Below are 15,155 nucleotides of genomic sequence, written 5' to 3'. Positions count from 1 at the left end.
TCTACTAGAAAATTGATGTCACCAGCAAAGCTGTAGCAGAGCTTTTGTCAAAATCCACAGAGTATCTTCAGCCAAATCCAGGTAAACTGAATTCCTACAGTTCCTTTATTATGAGCTGAACTTGAATAGCATCTGTACCAGGGATAATATTGAACTCCTGTGGGTTGCTCATATTTTCAGGGAATATGAAACAGATCAGTGAAAGATAAGCAGGCCTGTCTCTACCTTTTTTAATGGCTCAATCGCCTTTTCTGAACACTTCAACAGACACTGGGGGAGTTAATTTACAGGATTTTTCAAATTTCAGTCTGAGAACAGAGAAAGGAGGGACATTGATGCTGGCCATTGGTTTGATTTAATGTGATTAAGGCATGGGGCATTAAGAGACTGATCCACTGTCCACTCAGTTGAATGGAAAGAGTTTCATTGTCTTCATTAGAACAAAAGAAGAGAGACTGATCGCACATTCCCTATGCAATGTCAGAGAGATATCTACCCAGCGTGGGTGCATGAAATCCATGGCTGGAGGGAGATTTCAATGAGTTTCTCTTGAGTAAGTAGTGTAGGATTAGGCCTTATCAAATCTTAATGATTTTCTGGGAGGCTCCAGATAAAGCCAGTGATGACGATTGTTAATCCCATGAATGCCCAGTACAAATCCAGTATTGTATTACTTGAAGATTTACCTGGCATTGCTTGGGTCCCTACCTCAATTAATTTTTGTTTTTCTTCATTTAAATCATTGATCTGGGGTGGGTCTGGGGATGAGGGCTTCCCCAGTGAGGCTATGTCTAGACTTCAGACTTCTTTTGGAAGAAGCTTTTCCGGAAGAGATCTTCTGGAAAAATTTCTTCCGAAAGAGAGCGTCCACACTGAATGGACGCTAGCTCACATTTCAGCTGTGATTATTTTGGACAGAGTGGCCACCAGGGTACCTGCACTCTTTCCTCTTTCCTCTTCTTTTGAAAGAACTCCCTCTTCACCATCCACACACACCTTTTTCCGAAAGAGCTCGTAGAATGAGGATTACCAATGTTGGAAAAACCCTCTGTTCTTTCAATTTTCTTTCAGAAGAATGTGATTGCAGTGTGGACATAACTGAAGTTTTTTCGGAAAAACTGATGTTTTTCTGAAAAACCTCGGTAGTGTAGACAAACCTTGGTAGTGTAGCCGTCTCTCACCATAGTGTCTTGGGGCCAGGTGAGAAGTGCCTCTCCATGGCCACCACAGCTCCAGAAGGCACAGCCACAAGGTACATGTCCCCTGACTGGGGGAGAGCCAGGTTTGTCTGCCCCTTGTGCTCCCCAGCCAGAGTGAGGAATGGAGCAAACTGTGCATTTTCCTCTTGTTCCCTGAGAAAGGGGAACAGCCCGCCCCTCTCTTCTGCACAACAGAACCCTTCCCTTGCTTTAAGTTATGATAGGAGGAAGCTACATGGTCCTAGTGCTTACTCTTTAGGAAGAGTTCTTGAACAAACAGATGGACAGACTCGTTCGCTCACAAACTCTCTCAAATATATAGTAGATGAAGCTATGTTGTGATGAAAATTAAGAGTGGCGAGAGGAAAACTCTTTAGAAATAAATGTCTGCTTTTGACACTGCTTATACAGGATATGGATAAAATCAGCATTTTTCAGCATTGCAGCCAGTCTAAAAAATTAATTCCCAGTGTCTTGGCTGGTGGACCTGAGCAGATATGCCAATGGAAAGTAGTTCTCCAAACGGTAACTCAAATAAAACCATGAAGTTGACTTTGGCTACATTCATATTCCTTTTGTGTTTGCTTTCTGTAAAAACTCTTGCTAGAATTGTCATGGGAATAGTAAATATTGAAATTTATTGATAATGGTGATTATTCAACTCTTAAGTGCAGTTATGGATACCATAAACGTATTACAGCTAAGCTCATCCAATCAGGGAACAGAACATATCATAGGACCCATATGAAAACCCCTCTCACATTTTAATTATTGAATTCCCACCACAAAATGCTTACTGATCAGGCCAACAGTCACTCACTGAAATGATTTGTCAAATCATTTTATGTAACATAACAATTACAAAAAATCAGGCCATAAATGAATGGTTTTTTCATATGATTTAAAATATTTCTAAGCATACAGAGCCAAACTGGGAATGCTGAACACTATGTCGAAGATCAGAGGACAGGTTAAAACCACAGGATATCCTCAGACAGAAGGGCTATTGGGGGATTGTATGCTGCGGTATGGCCGAGAACTTGGGGAGGATTCCACATTTGGTGAGTTTGTGTAGCTCCCTTATGCATGTCGCAGCATATGTTGTATGTGAAATAACACTACTTATACATATGTGACTGTTGCTTAGAAGATGGATTGTTGCTTAGAAGTGCCTGCCTCTGGCTGGTTTTAAGAACTTTCAGCCAAAGCAGTTCAGTCATTTTTTAAAACAAGGTTGGGAAAATGTATGTTCATATTAAAAAAATCATAGCAACCTTTTTTGTGAGTTGCTGGAAGGCCCTTGTGCTTTGGAGCAGGAACCTGGAATTTATTAAGGGAGGTAGCCTTTGTTTCAGGATTGTAACTCTTGAAAATCCAACCCATATTTGGCCAAATTTTCAAGGCTTTGAAAACATTGCAATAGAGACTTGCTGAGCATGCTCAAGCTGCTAGTAGCTCCCAGGGTTGACAGATCTACGCCTGTATCACCCTACAGAGCAACTGAGCATGCTCCATCCCCTCACAACTTCTACATGTGAACAAACTGCACATGAGCTACAGAGTGACTGAGCATATTCCAACCTAAGGATATGGGGGCTCCGAAGGATTTTCATTGTAATGGCTGCTCTAGGCTGGCACTGGGGTCGGCCCTGGAACTGTCAGCAGGTAGCCTGTCTCTGCTGTGCTCTGATACCACTTCCCTGCTAGTTCCCAAGGAGTGTAGAGGGGGATGCAGACTGCACATTATGTAGGACTGTATCTGCAGTGTTGCATAAGAAGGCCTTGCTGAAAGAGCAACAGCAAGTCAGGCACTGAAGACCTAGGACTCCAGACCGGGCTTAGCTTCCCAGGCTGTGAGACACGTTGTGTAAGACATGGTTATTCTCCTGGGGGTTGTTTATTCTCTTAGGAATGAGGGAGGTGGTGCAATACCAGCCACAAGCTGTGTATATTTGTCTATTTGCAGGTGCCAAGGGGATGCAAATTGGAACCAAGGCCAAAGAAAAAGAAATGTCAAACAAAATGTTTTGCACAGGCACATTTGAACATGTTCGGTTTGCTTAACAAACAATCAAATACCCAACTAACATGCTTAGAAGTTTTTTTGTATGTGGACCATATATTAAAAAAAATAATGGTAGCAATTTTAGCCTAAGACTGGGACAAATGAAGTGGTATATTGTAAAATTACATTTTTGTGGCTAACAGATATAGACATTTGGGGGCATTTTGTATCTAAATTAGCCATTTAGTTTTATTTTAAAATAAAAGATCACTTATTGTCTTCATGTTGTTCTGTCTGTACATCTCTTGCCCTGAGACCAAAAGTTCTCACACTTGTAGGTACTAATTGTGACACACATTGGGACCATGCAGGGTATCTTTGATTATGAATGGTTTATGTATCCCTTTGGGCCAGGGACTCTATCTGACTCTGGTGTGGAGGGAGGGTTGCATTTAGCTTCTGTGGGAGCTAAAAACGGGGGCGAGGAAAGGGATGATTTGAGTGAGGTTGTGGATAGGTCCAGAGAGGCACCACTCCCTGTGGATGCTTGCCATCTTCTGAGTTTTCCAGAGACAACAAACAAAAGGCTTTTTCTTTATAAATATTTATATTTTTACCTTAAGAATAAACATGCTTGCTTGAAAGAGTTCTGTGATAACTTGCAGCAATACACTTTTCACAGCCCTCAGAGAGAAAGCAAAGTGCAGGCACTGGCCTTTAGGCAGACTGGCTTGTTGGAGGTATCACACTGTGGGTATGTCTAGACTGCATCCCTCTATCAGCAGAGGGATGCAGATTAGGCAGGACGACATTGCAAATGAGGCAGAGATTTAAATATCCCACGCCTAATTTGCATAAAAATGGCCACCGTATTTTGCCGACTCAGCACCTTGTTGGCAAAAAGTGGCAGTCTAGAGGGGATCTGTCGAGAAAGAAAGCCTTTTTCGACAGATCCCTTCTGCCTCCTACAAGGAGGTTTACAGCATCTGTTGAAAAAGGCTGTCTTTCTCGACAGATCCCCCTCTAGACTGCCACTTTTTGCCAACAAAGTGCTGAGTCGGCAAAACGCGGCAGCCATTTTTATGCAAATTAGGTGTGGGATATTTAAATCCCTGCCTCATCTACAATGTTGACCTGCCTAATCTGCATCCCTCTGCCGACAGAGAGATACAGTCGACACATACCCTGTATGGCAGGGAGCAGTGCAGCCTTCAGTCCCCCAGGGAGAAGGAAGAGGGAATCAGGTTTTCCTGCAAGAGAAGTGGCAGGTGGGAACTGGAAATTCTAATGGGGGGGTCACGTTGGGGGATACCCATTGCATTTGCCCTAAAACTGTAACACTAGTTCTGTTAAAGTGACAAACTGTATCTTTGGGCCTTGTGATGTTTCCGGAGTTCTACCAAATGGAGAAGCAGCTCTAGAAGGAACTGCATGTCCTATTTTGAATAATCCAAGATGAGAGAGAATAATGCAAGCCAATGATAGTTTTCTTGAGAGGTGGTAGAGAACGGTGGAAAACATTACGACAAAATTCTTTCTAGTTCTGGAAACTCTCTAGGCAGAGGGATTGACAGCCCTGCTCCATGCCCCGGAAGGTGTAGGGCCTCAGGCGGAAGGGGTAGGGGTTGTGCAAGGCAGCCCTCTGAACTACCGAGAGAGGGCTGTGCGGCGCTCTGGCAGCAATGTAAAGGGCCCAGGGTTCCAGCTGCTGCCATTGTCATGGCTGGGCCTGTCTCTAGGACAAAAGACTAAGGGTGTGCTCTTATATTCTGCAGTCTACATCTTAAAGGGCCTCCAGCCAACTTTTTTAAAGATTTAGCTAATAAAAATGTCTCCTATTTTTATAGAAAGTACAATATACTTTGTATAAGGATCCCGTTCTTCCCTGTAGGCATTGCACTGATAGATGCTGGTGAATGCATGAAGCAGATGGCAGAGGTGAAGGACTCTCTCGATATTAACGTCAAGCAAAACTTCATTGATCCTCTACAGTTACTACAGGACAAAGACTTAAAAGAGATTGGAGTGAGTTTTTAAGGTTAAGAATTAGCCTTATGAGTCATGAGTATGAATAAACAAAGTCATTAGAAATGTAACTAGGGTTGCTAACGGGCTAATCCTACAAACCATAGCTCCCTCGCTCTACCCCTGCCCCATCACCTCCCTGAGGGCCTGCCCCACTCCTTCCATTTCCCCTGTCTCAGTTGCTCACTCTTCCTCGCCTTCAGTCACTTTCACTGGGCAGGGCTGGGGGGTTGGGATGCAGGAGGGTGTGTGCGCAGGGCTGTGGCCAAGGGTTTCAGACTGGGGGATGGAGCTCTGGGCTGAGTCTGGGGCAGGAAATTGGGATGTAGAAGGAGGTGTGAGCCCTGGGAGGGAGCTGGATGCAGGAGTGACAGGGCCATGACAGGGCTTGGTATCTGGGAGATGGTTCAGGGCTGGGGAAGGGGTTTCAGTGGCAGGAGGGGGTGAGTGGTGCTAGAGCAGGTGTGGGGTGCTGGCTCTGGGAGAGGCTCAGGGCTGAGGTAGGGGTTGGAGTGAGGGAGGAGGTAAGAGTGTGGGCTCTGGCTGGGCAGCTCTTAGTTCTGTTGGTTCCCAGTTGGCAGTGCAGTGGGGGCTAAGGCAGGCCCTGTCCCCACACCATTCCTGGAATCAGCTGGCATGTCCCTTTGGCCCCTGGATGGGGGTAGGGGACTCTGCATGCTGCCCTTCCTGCAGGTGCTGCCCCACAGCTCCTATTGGCTGCAATTCCAAGCCAATGGGAGCTATAGAGTGGATGCTGGAAGTGGGGGGCAGTGTATGCAGGGAAATGCCAGCTGCTTCTGGAAGTAGCATTGGAGCTGGTAAGGCAGGGAGCTTGCCTTAGCCCTGCTGTATCTCCAGGGTGTTAGTGGCCTAAAATCTCCCCGTTAGGCTTTAGTAACCTCTGGAAGATAGAACCTTGTTTCAGGAGGTTTCTGGTGACAGCAGTAGGGCTGGTGACCCTATTACATTTACAGGAACCTTTTATGCAGTATATTACATCATCAAATTTTAAGCAGAACTCTCCTGTGAAATCAGTGATGAAATGTACTTAAAAAACAGTGTCAAGGATATATAGCTCATGGGCACCTATTGTATTATATTTGCAATATAATAAAATTGAATGCAGTAATGGACAGTAAAGAAAATGAATATTAATATTTTTGTTGCTTATTTTAATATAATGTGTCATTAATTTTATTAGCACGGTAGGTGCCAATTATTTTAATTTATTCTGGTTGATTTTAATTCTGTTATTGAATTGCTTGCCTCTGGCGCTGCTGTGCTGGAGTTAGCTCTAAAAAGGAGTCAAACAAGACTGCTAATAAAAAACTGTTTAGGGCAATAACAGTGTAGTGTCATATGTGCCTAAAAGCAGCATGACAAATAACATGAACCATTGTGACAAAAAATAGAAAACTGGGGAAAGAATTTTTAGCCTTCAGAAAAACGCTTCAGTACTTTTGCTTATGATAGAACAACAGTCCAGAAAACCAGGCAGAATTTAAATCTGAGCCTCTGGATTCCTGAAGACTAGGGTAATAAGGAGGTTAAAACCCTGGTGAATCACAGAAATGGAAGTTATAGTTACCTTACACAAAACGGATTGAGGAATCCATGTACAAATTAAAGAGCAGAGAGTCAGTAAATCTCCCAGTGGCTGCCAATTTCTCATGTGCCAGCTGACTATATTCTCAGTTAAGATTGTCCTAAATTGATGAAAAAAGAAGAAAAATCATTTAACTATGTTTTAATAAGCACCTTGCACAGTTGCTTTCACTCCATTTTGGGAGTCTGCAGTAATTTTGGGGACAGGAAAACTTTGTGCAATTTGTTCATCTAGGAATGTCAGATTCAGGCCTGCTGACATGGGGGCAAAAGGGGCAGTTGCCCTGGGGCCCAGCAATTCAAAAGGGCTTGGAGTGCAACAGCCCTGGGTCCTTTGGTCAGTCCTGAGGGGCTGGTGGGGGAGGCTAGGCCCAGCCCTGCACCTTCCAACTGAGGCCACACCCTTTTTCTCAGGGCCCCACTCCTTCAGTCTCCCCCACCTTGCGCAGGGGTCCAGCAATTCTGTCATTCTTCTTTCCCCCCCCAGTCAGATTAATACGTGACAAAGAATTCAGGAATGAAGGGGTTGGTTGAGTTCCACTCCTGTAATAGGAGGAAAAAATAACCCTTTAAAATTTAGCAATCACACTGCAAATAATACAACAGCTAGAACTGAATAAAGCAAAAGGACATTTACTATGGATCTTGCTTCTAATTAGACAATCTGCACTTTTGTACATTTAGGAAAGTTCATGAGGTGGGATATCTTGTACAGCAAATGTAGGTAGCCAGTTTTCAAAATGTTCATATATGAATATGTATAATTATATAAACAATCAAAACCACTTAGAATCACTAAGATGCTTGTTTTGGGTTTGTCTCCATTTGATTTAATGGGATCAAATTGTCTCATGTAGCATCATCTCAAGAAGCTAGAAGGCCGTCGTTTGGATTATGACTATAAAAAGAAGCGTTTAGGGAAGATACCAGATGAAGAAGTTAAACAAGCAGTAGAAAAGTTTGAAGAGTCAAAGGAGCTGGCAGAAAGAAGCATGTTCAACTTTTTAGAAAATGACGTAAGTCTGTCCTGCTGCTGCATGTCTGCAGGGCACAACGAAGGGGGAGTTTTTACGTGTGATAGGATATGTCATCTCCTCTCCTTCCCAGACATGTCAGGACTTAAAAGCAGAGAAATGCCCCTAGTTCTGTGGCTCAGAAAGAGACATGCTGCAGAGTCCTGAAAGGAGACTCCACTGCCCTGCACTAATATGGATCGGCACACTCCGGGGCAGTAAAAACTTTGTGGGAGAGAGGAAATTGGCAGACTCATAGCAACAACTAAGCTCCTCTTGGGTATCTTGCTGCTGATTTGGAAAAGAAGATTCTATCCCCACCTGAGCATGTCCCCTGAATGAGATTTCTTCATCCTGGCTTTACTCAGTGTCAGAGTTTGCTTAGCGTTCAGCTACATCATCAGATTTATGTCTAAGTTAAACCAGCAGCTGTAGCCACTTAGGTTAGTCACCCATTCAAACCATAATGGGAGAGACTGTCATGAATGTCTAGATATCTATTGAAATGCACACATGAAGTCTTGTAAAATGAAAAAAAATGTGCCAGTTCCTCAGCTGGTGTTGGTATCTTGACTTCAGTGGAGCTACGTCAGTTTACACCAGTTGAGATTTGGCATGTTGAATGGCAGTGTTTTGCTTCATTAGAGTTCTAGGCAAGTTTTCAGAACACTTTGAAAAGGAAAAAGCAAGTAAAATATTGCATCAAATTAAAACATAAACCAATAATCTGATCTTAACAAATCTACCAACACACACTGTCTCCTGATCAGGCCCTGTAGAGGCCTGACAGAGTGATACACTGCATTTCATTTTGTTGGGACTCAACATCAAAATGTAATGTATTCAAAAAAAGAGAGAAGAAGAAATAATGATTACTTTATCAGAGTTGCTAGTCATGGATTGGCCAGTTTGCTGTGGGACAGAGTATTTTTACCATTTTAAAAAAATCTTTTTGTGAATGTGGAAGGGAACCGAGTTCCCCTCCTTCCTCCTCCATTTCAGAATGCAGATTCTGGAACACTTAGCAGCAGTTTTAAAATCTGAGCAGAGAAATCACATTTTATTTCCGTTTATAAATGCTGCCACCTAGAGAGAGATATTTGGACTGCAGTTTGTGGTCTAATGCAATTAGAATACATTCATTGGTTGTGTAATAAGATATGGCATAACCTCATGTTGCCAGACACCACTGATCTGAAATCCACTGCTACCTGATACGGGATCTTATCTATGTCTATTTCAGGACCTTTCCCAGTTAAGAAAGGGGGAACTATAAATGTATGTGATCAAATTACTTCATTTGAATAAGTCCCATTATAGACACAAGAACAAATATTGTATTATGGTCCTGATCCTGCAATGAGCCCCACTCGGATTCAGTGTAGTCACATGGCTCTGCCCACATGGAGCTCACTGCAAGCTATGTCAAATCCTTACTGTACAGAAATATGACCCTGTAAGATCCCAAGCTCTTATAAGATACCTGGTCTATTTTGAGTGTTTTCAACTGGAGTTGTTATTGTTTTTTTAGAACGCTTATAGTTGACTCCATAGCGGATATGCAGCCTTTTTTAAAGTCATTTTCTACTTTATACTTTAGATAGAGCAAGTTAGCCAGTTGGCAGTATTTATAGAAGCAGCACTAGACTACCATAAACAGTCCACAGAAATTCTGGAGGAACTGCAGAGCACACTGCAAAACCGGTAAGAATACACCTGATCAGAGAATTCTCCCTATTGTTTAGAGCTAACATTCAGGAGTGCATGATGACATTGAATTGCAGTTCAGAGCAGCAGTGTCTCACAGGTACATCACAGATGCATCTTTTTATATTTGTGTTCATTTGTTACATCTCTGTATCTTACAGACTTAATCACCTTAAATCTCCTGTTAAATGTGACTTTTTGATGCATGGTAGGCCTGTAAGGATTTACACCCTTCTGTATAATGAAATCTGACCACAAAACTTATGATCATGTCAAGCACCACACCCACATATGCCGGAATTAATCAGGAGCATCTCCACTTACCATTGTATGTTTTGTGTGCACAAAATATTTGTATCCTTGTGCACACAAGTAAACACGGTCACACATTTTCTGAGCCACATTTTTTGAAGCTTTGTTAAAAAAAACTGACCTATTCATGATCATGTCAAGCACCACACCCACATATGCCGGAATTAATCAGGAGCATCTCCTCTTACCATTGTATGTTTTGTGTGCACAAAATATTTGTATCCTTGTGCCCACAAGTAAACATGGTCACACATTTTCTGAGCCACATTTTTTGAAGCTTTGTTAAAAAAACTGACCTATTCATTGTACCGAGTGTTGTAGACACAAAATCCTACAGTGCATGAAGAAATTGCCATTTGTCTAGGACAGTTCTGAAGTGATGTGTTGACGATTAACCATAGAGACTTTGTGTGATATGGAGCAAAAAGAAAAATAATTATCACTCGTAATTATGCTTTCTGCTCTCCGAGTTACAAGCAATAAGGATTTGAGTTCTAAAACATCATGGGTGTGTCTAGACTGGCAAGTTTTTCCGCAAAAGCAATTGCTTTTGCGCAAAAACTTGCCAGCTGTCTACACTGGCCGCTTGATTTTGCGCAAAAGCACTAATGTTCTACTGTCCAAAATCAGTGCTTCTTGCGCAGATGCTTTGACGTTCCTGTTTGGGCAAAAGCCCTTTTCCAGAAATGTTTTTGCGCAAGAGGGCCAATGTAGACAGCTCAAAACTGTTTTGCACAAAAAAACCCCGATGGCGAAAATGGCGATCTGGGCTTTCTTGCGCAAAACCGCGTCTAGATTGGCACGGACGCTTTTCTGCAAAAAGTGCTTTTGCAGAAAAGCGTCCATGCCAATCTAGACGCTCTTTTCCGCAAATGCTTTTAACGGAAAAACTTTTCCGTTAAAATCATTTGCAGAAAATCATACCAGTCTAGACGTAGCCCACTAGTTTACTGGATTTGTTTCTATGTTTGTCACTTGTGGCCCAGTCAACACAGCTATAAAACTGTATAAAAGCCAAGACTGTGAAATATTACATTGGGTTCAAGCAGATGTGGATGATTATATTGTAAAATGTTTTTAAACCATCTGCCCTTCAGTTGTTAAAGCACTAAATCCAAGCAGAAGCACTATGGCTTCTATGACATTCCAGAAATAAACGTCTTGTCAATCTTTCTCTGTGTTTCAGAATAAATGGAGCATCTAGTCGTCCTAAGCATGAATTCAAGCCAAAACCTATAATAACTTCAGCTCTGGAAGTTAGCGATAACCAGCAGCACAATGGGATCTCCTACAGTTCTTCAATAAAATTATCAGGTGAGCCCACCATTGTGGAATCAGCATGTTGATGTATGCATGTTATGGAGGAATAATAAGTATAATGCAAGTGGTAAACCCATAGGGTGCATCTACACAGCACCTTAAAGTCGAAATTAGATATGCAAGTTGCACTATTGAAATTGTGTATCTTATTTTGGATTTATTTTGAAATAGCTTATTTTGAAATTTGACATGTCTACAAAGCACCAAATTTCAAAATAACATGCCATTTTGAAACATCCTTTAACCCTCATGGAATGAGGGTTACCGGGATGCTGAAATAGTGCGCCCGTTATTTTGAAAAATATTTCAAAATAACGGGTGGCTTGTTTAGATGCGGGGTAGCTATTTCAGGATACCAGAGGTAGCCCGAAATAGCTGTGCAGTGTAGACATACCCATAGAGTCTAGCAGTTATCAATGCAACTAAGATGCCTATTGCTACAGTTAGCTACTCACAGCTGAAAATGGTCTGATGTATGTTTTTATTCACTTTTAAAACCATTAAAGTACAAAACTCTAGGTGTAACACAGACAATTAAATATGATCACAACTTTTTGCTAGCACGTAACTGCTTCTGGGGCCACAAGCCAGATCAATAACATGCAAAACTTAGCGTGTGTGGGAAATACTGCTATACTTGTTAATGTGTATCTGTCACTACTTCACATGCATAGACCCTGACCTAATGGAAAAAAAGATGGTCAGCTTTTTTTGAAATTTTCTTCAAGGTGCTTAATATTCTTATCTTGTCACTGGTCATTGGAAAAGCTAAACATTGTGGCTGTGTCTAGACTGGCCAGTTTTTCCGGAAAATCTGCCGCTTATCCAGAAAAACTTGCCAGCTTTCTACACTGTCCGCTTGAATTTCTGCAAAAGCACTGACTTCCTACTGTAAGAAATCAGTGCTTTTTGCGGAAATACTTTGCTGCTCCCATTTGGGCAAAAGTCTTTTTCCGAAAGACTTTTGTGGAAAAGGGCCAGTGTAGACAGCAGAGATTTCTTTTCCGCAAAAAAGCCCCGATCGCGAAAATGGCGATTGGAGCTTTTTTTGCGGAAAAGAGCGTCTAGATTGGCCACGGACGCTTTTCCGCAAAAAGTGATTTTGTGGAAAAGCGTCCTGCCAATCTAGATGCTCTTTTCCGAAAATGCTTTTAACGGAAAACTTTTCCGTTAAAAGCATTTCCGGAAAATCATGGCAGTCTAGACGTAGCCAATAAGTAATTTAAATGTTGGATCAGACCATCTCATCTCTCTGATGAAAGGCATTTTTCCTCTGTCTCTCTTGTATCCTTAGGGTATGTTTGCATTGCATTCCTTTTTTGAGAGAGGAATGCAAATGCAAATGAATGAAATTGCAAATGAAGCGCGGATTTGAATTTCCTGTGCTTCATTTGCATAATCACGTCCGGGCGCTATTTCAAAATACCCTATTTCAAGAAAAGCAACCCTGTCTAGACGCGGTTATTTCAAAAGAAAACCCTTTTTCAAAATTACCCTTAAACCTCATTTTTAAGGAGTAAGGGTAATTGTGAAAAAGGTTTTATTTTGAAATAACTATGTCTAGACAGCATTTTTTTTAAATAGGGTATTTTGAAATAGCGCCCGGTCATGATTATGCAAATGAAATGCAGGAAATTCAAATCCGCGCTTCGTTTGCAATTTTGTTCATCTGCATTTGCATTCCTCTCTTGAAAGAGGAATGCAGTGTAGACATACCCTTAGTAAGTCATATGCAGAGGCAAATAGCGAAACACAAGACAAACAATAATAAAGCAAAAGGGAAAGAGTAAAGGTCAAGTCTACATTATACTTGGAAGGTTGGGATAAGGTACTTTGCTCCAACAATATAAAATATGTAACTGGAGTTGGCTTACCTTAAGCCAACTGTGGCACCATCTTCATAAAGGGAGGCCAATGAGAGCAAATGCTCCCGTTGGCTTCCCTTACTCCTTTCAATTGCGAGGAGTACCAGTGCTGCCCTCAGCATTTGATTTAGCGGGTCTTAACTAGACCCGCTAAATCGAATGCCAAAAGTTTGCTCTCCAGCGTGACAAGTGAAGATGTGGCCTAAGAAGCCACCAATACTTTTTCCGTAAGCCAGGATCTGAAAGAATAGGCCAGGATCTGAAAGGAAGACACAGCGATTCATAGGTCCCATCCTTCACTTAGCTTGAGAATTAGGTGCTGGCTGGCTGTTTCTCTGAGTCAGTTACTCTCTGGGCTACTTTTCTACCCTGTGGCTTTATTCATTCTTTCCAATTTCTGTTTTCCTCTGTCTTGTTTCTTTTTTTACAGAGAACTGGGAGGGAAACAGAGAAAAAAAGAATTAGACGTGGAGGAGGATGGAAATATGGGGCTATATTTCATGCTTCCAGCTTGAAGAGAGAAAAAAGACTAAGGGTATATTTGCACTACACTGGGAATGTACATGTAGTCCATGTAAATGGACTCTCAATAGCTCAAGCAGAAATTGGAAGGTGTGAATAAAGCCAGAGGATAGAAAAGTAGCCCAGAGAATAACTGGTTGAGTCTACAGCCAGCTCCTAATTCTTCTTGAGCTAATGCCCTAAAAATAGAAATGTGGATGTTGCAACAAGCACAGTGGTTTGGGTTAGCTGCCTGAGTCCAATTCCACTCTTTAGTCCAAGCTCACAGGGAAATATTTTGTAACTGATCTATAAACTCTCTCTCTAATGGCACCAAAAACCATAATGTGGTTACCTCATCTAGCACTCAATTTTTTTTCAAAGAAGCTGGGGACTTTCAGCAGGTGTGATCATCAGTAAAGCCATGGGTGTTTCTCCTCTGTCTCCTCTTTCCTAGCATTTGGGGGATGGGAGGGGAGCATTAATACTATTGACTTCTGTGCAGCATGCCAGCGATAAATGTGGCTCTGGATGTATAATCTGGGAAGCTTGCTGTGATTATTTTATATCTAAACAAGAATAATGAAACAGATTTGACTTATCTTACTGTATATTTTAGAAATGTGCACCTGTCTGTCTGTCCATCTGTGAGTCCTTTTGTTCAAGAACTCCTAAACAGTAAGAGCTAGGGCCACCAAATGTGGTATGCAGGTAAGTGTGAAAAATATTCATTTCCATCAAAAGTAGAGGAGAGTTTTTAGGAGTGATTTGAATGAGGTGACCATGCTGAACATGCAGTCAAGCTTCCCCATTTCCTAACATCTAAAACACTCGGCACCATTTTGCATAAATTGTCTGACAGTATTTTGTAAATCATATACAGGCAGTCCCCGAATTACGTTGGATCCCTATTTACGAATGGGGCTTTTCTCGCAGCGGAGGACGCGGGTGGCGGGACCGCCCAGACGCGCTGTGGTCCCGCCGCCCGTGTCCTCCACGGCGAGAAAAGCTGCTCCGCGTCACCCTGGTCTGCTGGGGGGCCCCAGCAGACCAGGGAGACGCGGAGCAAAGCCGCGGAGTAAGTGGGCGGCGAGACCGTGGCGCGTCTGGGCGGTCCCGCCGCCTGCGTCTCCCTGGTCTGCTGGGGGGGGGGGGGGCGCACTAGCTGCGCCCCCCCCCCAGCAGACCAGGCTTTTCTCGCTGCTGGTCAGTGACCAGCGGCTGAATCAGGACGCCTGGGGCAGAGCAGCTGGGGGTCTGCCGGGTTGGTCCCACAGTGCCGAGGTGCGGCGCTACCGGACCAACCCAGCAGCACGCCAACTGCTCTGCCCCAGGCGTGTCCGATTCAGCCGCTGCTGGTCAGTTTCAACAGCGGCTGAATCTGGACGCCTGGGACAGAGCAGCTGGGGCGCTGCCGGGTTGGTCCCCGCAGCGCCGCACCTCGGCGCTGCGGGGACCAACCTGGCAGCGCCCCAGCTGCTCTACCCCAGGTGTCCCTAAGTCAGCTGCTGCTGAAACTGATCAGCAGCTGATTCCAGGAAGCCTGGGGCAAAGCAGCTCTGCCTCGGGCTTCCTGTAGTCAGCCAGTGGTCAGTTTCAACAG

The 15,155-nt window shown here is 43.1% G+C and overlaps 1 protein-coding gene across 6 annotated transcripts in view; it reads left to right on the top strand.

The window, feature by feature from the left end:
- SH3GL3 (SH3 domain containing GRB2 like 3, endophilin A3) overlaps positions 1-15,155 on the top strand; it is a 95,313-nt gene that overhangs the window by 69,748 nt on the left and 10,410 nt on the right. For 4 of the 6 annotated variants that reach the window (XM_075897134.1, XM_075897135.1, XM_075897133.1 and 1 more), the window contains 6 exons: positions 9-81; positions 2,117-2,260; positions 5,096-5,229; positions 7,692-7,850; positions 9,448-9,551; positions 11,053-11,180. In XM_075897134.1, the coding sequence (XP_075753249.1) occupies positions 9-81; positions 2,117-2,260; positions 5,096-5,229; positions 7,692-7,850; positions 9,448-9,551; positions 11,053-11,180 (742 nt within the window). Of the gene's footprint in view, positions 1-8; positions 82-2,116; positions 2,261-5,095; positions 5,230-7,691; positions 7,851-9,447; positions 9,552-11,052; positions 11,181-13,481; positions 13,587-15,155 lie in introns of all 6 variants that reach the window. The other 2 variants (XR_001369331.3, XM_075897136.1) reach the window with 2 other exon arrangements.

The sequence above is a fragment of the Pelodiscus sinensis genome, chromosome 14 (assembly GCF_049634645.1).
Source record: "Pelodiscus sinensis isolate JC-2024 chromosome 14, ASM4963464v1, whole genome shotgun sequence".
Classification (NCBI taxonomy): Eukaryota; Metazoa; Chordata; order Testudines; family Trionychidae; genus Pelodiscus; species Pelodiscus sinensis.
Note: the sequence above shows the minus strand (reverse complement) of the source record. Positions and strands in the feature narration are given on the sequence as shown.